We start from the raw sequence: 5,417 nt of genomic DNA on the forward strand, positions 1-5,417 counted from the left end.
CATCAAAGGTAGTTCATACAGTGCCTGTCAGAAGTTTGGAAACATTTTTAATGTCTATGTTTTTAATGGTGCTTTACCTCTTTGAATCTCATTTGGAATTGTATAAATGTGTGCCAACAGAAATTATAATAATAATTTTAATGATTATTACAATAATTGTAAATATATAAATATATATATATATATATATATATATATATATATATATATATATATATTAATACAAACAAGCATAATTGTAAATTATTATTATTAAAATGTATACTTTAATTATTATTATTAAAATTATTGTAATTACAATTTCTGTGGGCAAACAAATGATAAAACCACTACTTTTAATAAAGACATTTTTGAAATAATAACATTACTTTTTATTTTGCTATTATTATTATCACAAACAAGCATTATAATGATATTTAAAAATACAATTATTGTTATAAAAATTATTATTACAGTTTCTGTTTGCACATACATTTTAATAATTAACAATTTTAAATTAATAAAATGTTATTTATATTTGAATTTAGAAAACATTTATTTATTATTTATCTGTTTTATCATTTGTTATTTATTTAATAATTTTAGTAGTAGTAATAACATTATTATTATTATTATTATTTATTATTATTATTTTTATTTTTTTAAATTATTATTTAAAAAAAAAATATAATTACAATTTCTCTTGGCACACAAATTATAAAAAATAATTGTAGTAATAGTAATAATTTATTAATAATTAAATAATTAATTAAATATTGTTTATATAATGCCTTTAAGAAAAACAAAGTTGCTTTGAAGGAATAACAGAGACAAGAAACAACAGAACATAAACAAACACATAATCTAGTCAAGCAACACAACAAAACAAAAACATATTTGCAAATCCAATTAAAAATGAGATGTTTTGCTGCAGGCGGAAGAGTTTCACCGACTGTGGAAAACGCCTCCTCGGGATCGAGCCGGATACTTCCATCATATCCTGAAGTCGGATTCGCAGCGGGGAGCGGAGCGAGTGGGCAGGTAAAACTAATTTCTTAATTTATCTTTGTAAAGAAACGTCATTGTTTAACTGGCTACTCTCTGCTGTCTCAGACGACATCACTTCCTGTCGGCCACCGTAACTTCTGTTGGGTGCGATTCACAACCTCACCACTAGATGCGCTAAAACTTACACACTGCACCTTTAAAATAAAACTGCACATTGTAATTTCTGTACGTTAAGTCTATTTATTACCAAGACATTTGTCAGTAATATGGGGGAGATGAGGGAAAATGTGAATTACAGCATTGCAGGTTTGATTTAAGTAGTATTTTCTTACATTTTCATCCTGTGCTCCTAAAACTGTTCAGTTAGGACAGTCATTCTTCAGTATTCCTCATGTGATGTGTCCGTCCACAGGGAGCTGGCTCATGAGATGGGATACCCGTGGGCCGAGGACTGGGATTTCCTCCAGTGCTTCATTGACCTGTCCAGCGGGGAAGGGTTGCAGATGCTGGACGAGCACCTGAGGATCACAGAGGACCGACTGATCCACGCAGACGCTCCCCGAACATCACGCTTGAGTCTTAATCCGGCAGAAGATCCTGAAGGATCCCGACGGTTCCCGGTCTGTGACCTCATGCAGGAGTTCGAGAAGGTGTTGCTCTCCGCGAATCACATGATCAGACGTGATGAAGCTGATGACGGATCCAGTGTCAGCTCTGAGGAATACTTCACAGCTGATGAAGATGATGATGACAGAGCGTCTTCGTCGGCATCGGACGACTCGGGATCCTCGTTTAAATCCACTCGCAGCTCAGCGGATCGGGACACCGGCTCTGTGGAGCGACACCGATCTGACGTCTATATCCTAGGGTGAGGAATAACACACATTATTAAAACATACAGGCAAACCAGACACCAGATATCAGTTTTGATATTTTCTTTCACTAGTGTGATCAGGACACTATAGTTCATTAATGTGAGTGAGGAGAGCAAACTAAAGTAAACTGTGACATATTATACCCAAATATTCTTCATACAGTGACATTTATACAAATTTGGGAGCAAAACTGATTGGGACACTTTGAGCTGATCATGTTTTGCTGAAGTGTGTTTTCTTTAATTGCTAATGCTCTTTTCACACACAGACTGAACACAATGAAGCATTGCTTGGTGATTGGTTGAGCTAAACTGGTATTATCTAATTGTGTAGTTAAATTTAACAGCTGACAGATATTCAACATAATTCATGTGTGAGACAGTCTAACAGAAGGACGGACAAAACCAGTCAAATATCAACTGAGTTCTGCTCATATTTTATTACCGTTTTCTAAACTATAGCGAATAAACTGTGATAATGTGAGAGATGTTGAAGGAGTCTGAATGCATGTGTGTTTGACTGAAGCTCTTTATGAATTCTTTTGGCTTTATTTTGTCTAGTGATTCTCCTACTAAACTGGACAGTGAGGTTCTGCTGGCGCTGAGAGACGTGGAGATGGACCCGCTCGCGCTCCCCAACGTCACCCGATGGAGGAACCGGGTTCTGTCCTATTCAACATCGGAAACACGAAGGTAGAGATTATCCCGGCCCACGGGCAACAGTGTGAAAAATGTCAAAATAAATAACTTATTAGAAAGTCACATTAAACTAAAGAAATACATTTTATTAAAAATAAATAAAAATGGATTTAAATGAAAAATAAATATTTAACTAAATTAGCAAAAATATTGGATTTAAAAATAAAAAAACATGATTTAAGTAAATAAAATTGATTAGAATAATTGTATTTAAATAATGAATAATACATAAACAATCATGAATAATAATAAATAATACATCCAGCTGAACAGTACGATGCTATGAAATAATGTAATTGAAACTACATAGAAATGCATTAAAATAAAAATTAAAAAAAAAATACATAGGATTAAAATAAATTAAACATGATTTAAGTAAATAAATTTGATTAGAATAAATTAATTAAAATAAATAAAACTGTATTTACATAAATTATTTCTAACAGTACAGCATGATGGCAAGTAGAAAATAATGCAATTAATTAACCTTATAGAAACTAAATAAATATAATGAAAAAATAAATTAATTTCAATAAATAATAAAAATAATAAAATAATTGGTTCAGATACATTAGCAAATTTTATTAAAATAAACTCATAAGAAAAAATATAATTTGATGCAACTAAATAAATGCCTAAATAAACAGAAGCATTTGATTTAAAATGAATAAATGAAACCTGATGTAAATAAATTACATTAACTGTACAGTACAACAGAGAGGAGAACAGAATACAGTGACATTGTAATAGAAACTTATTAAATAAAAACATGATATAAATAAATAAACTTGAATAAAATTAAAAATGTATTAAATAAATGAAAAATGTATTTCAGCAAATAAATAATAAAATAAATAAAACATTATTTAAATCTGTAAATGATTAAAAAAATTATAGACAAATAGAAAAAATATTCGAATTAATCAAATTTGGTGTAAAAATAATAATATATTTAAATGAATAAGTAGATTAAAAATAAATTAATACATTTTAAATTAATAAGCAATCTAAAAAATCGTACAGTACCGTCCTATAGTGAGTAGAAAAGAATGCAATGATGTAATGTAATAGAAAAAATATATTTTCCAAACAGTATTTTACACATATTTATATTATAAAATGTTCACAGTATTAACTGGGCCTTTATACTTAAAACATGTCTTTGCCTTTTAAATATGAGGATCAAAAGATTTTTCAACAATAACTTTTCTCAAATATTCTTACTTTTATCTATCGTATTTTACGGACGTTAAGTCGCACCTGACTATAAGTGGCACCGGGTCAAAATTGCATTGAAACGTTTACAAAATCATAACCAGGTATTTTAGTTTAGTTCTGTAAATGATCTGCACAAATAAACTGGGCTTTCGTTGATCTCATCCAGCACGAATCTGAACGTTTGCATGTTTCGCTTGCTTGATGTTTAATTGCATTACAGTTGCAGCATGTTTCATATGAGAAAAACACGACTTGTATTCTGTAAAATGCATTGAAATGAAATCTTGTGTGTGATTTCCAGCTGGCCGTCAGCTTCCCCGAGCAGAGGCGCTGAGAGTCGCAGTCCATCGGCCTTCACACTGAACCGGTCACCCGTCTCACCGAAGCTCAGGAGCGCCGGTCACTTTCACCCGGGACAGTTCATGTTCAGTCCACCCAGCAGATCCTGCACTCGCCTTTAACCAGAGGTGCACTGACATCTTCTGGCACTCTACAAGCTCTCATATTCACATTTATAACAGCTGAGTTTTACTACTTCCTAAACACTAATGCAAGTTCAAGAACATGTTTCTATGTTTGCACAGCAGTTGTGTTGCCTTTATCATGCTGGAGTTATTAATGTTTGCATCTGACGTATGATGCATATTTATTTTATAATTATAATGTAATGAAATGTGTTTCTTTGTTACATAAAGACTTGTTAAGAAAACAGTTGGGTTGATATGTTTTCTGAGTCCAGAATGACGAGATCGTGTGCCTGTGAGTGTTGCAGGATTAATGGTGTTTATCCTGTGCACCAGCAGGGGGCGCTGGTGAAGGACTCCTGTAAACAGCTTTTATTTATTACCCTAACTACCAAATCAGAGATCATTTAACATGACTTCTCAAATTAATTTGTGTTTTATAAATGTTTAAAAATAAGTGAATAAAATGCATTTAAATGAATATATTTGATTACAATAAATTTCTTAAAATTAATCCAATTTTATGTAAATACATAATTAAATAAATAAACACACCCACTGACCCTCATGCCCCGCCCTCTGTAAGCCACACCCACTGCCCTTATGCTCCGCCCACTCCTCAACCCCTGTTCTTAGGTGTGTTGGACATCGGCTGCTTCTGGATGTATCCGATCGGCGAGAGTAGCCGCGTGCGAATCCATTCTGTATGAGAGGATCTGCAAACGGAGACGTGAAGTCGGACACGTTCTGGTTCCCGTAGTGACTGCTGTGCTCACGTGGTGTTTGCATACTTTACCACAGCTGAAGTGAAATAAATGCAATATTTGCCTAATAATACACAAATGTTTCAGAGACATTTTCATTCAATACTTTATGTACTCCTTCATACAGCGTCTGTTTGAACAAGAATAACGTTCAACATGCTACTATCAATGAAGTGGAGTCTACGTTTTTTAATCAGTTTAATTTGATAAACATGACAGGAACATGTGTCATTACAAGTGCACAGGTCATGTGAGTGATTCCCTCTGAGTGAACACGGTGAATCTGACTGCAGTAGATGTGAAAGATATGAATAAAAATGATGTTATTTCAGCTAGCGGTCATACCTGTTTTTACATCCTGTTTTCGGTCAAAGTCCATAGTAATCGATTGTCGAGTTCACGCGCATGATC

At 32.9% G+C, this 5,417-nt stretch overlaps 1 protein-coding gene across 1 annotated transcript in view; it reads left to right on the forward strand.

The window, feature by feature from the left end:
* The window catches only part of LOC307153026 (ankyrin repeat and LEM domain-containing protein 2), a 19,856-nt gene extending 15,367 nt beyond the window's left edge, over window positions 1-4,489 (forward strand). The window contains exons 8-12 of the mRNA XM_079862102.1: window positions 1-8; window positions 914-1,020; window positions 1,400-1,855; window positions 2,423-2,554; window positions 4,080-4,489. The exon at window positions 1-8 is cut by the window's left edge and continues 177 nt beyond it. Of these exons, the coding sequence (XP_079718228.1) occupies window positions 1-8; window positions 914-1,020; window positions 1,400-1,855; window positions 2,423-2,554; window positions 4,080-4,239 (863 nt within the window). The 3' untranslated portion in view covers window positions 4,240-4,489. The remainder of the gene's footprint in view (window positions 9-913; window positions 1,021-1,399; window positions 1,856-2,422; window positions 2,555-4,079) is intronic.
* Window positions 4,490-5,417: the final 928 nt, after the last annotated feature.

The sequence above is a fragment of the Squalius cephalus genome (genome assembly GCF_949319135.1).
Source record: "Squalius cephalus genome assembly, chromosome: 24".
NCBI classification, from domain to species: domain Eukaryota; kingdom Metazoa; phylum Chordata; class Actinopteri; order Cypriniformes; family Leuciscidae; genus Squalius; species Squalius cephalus.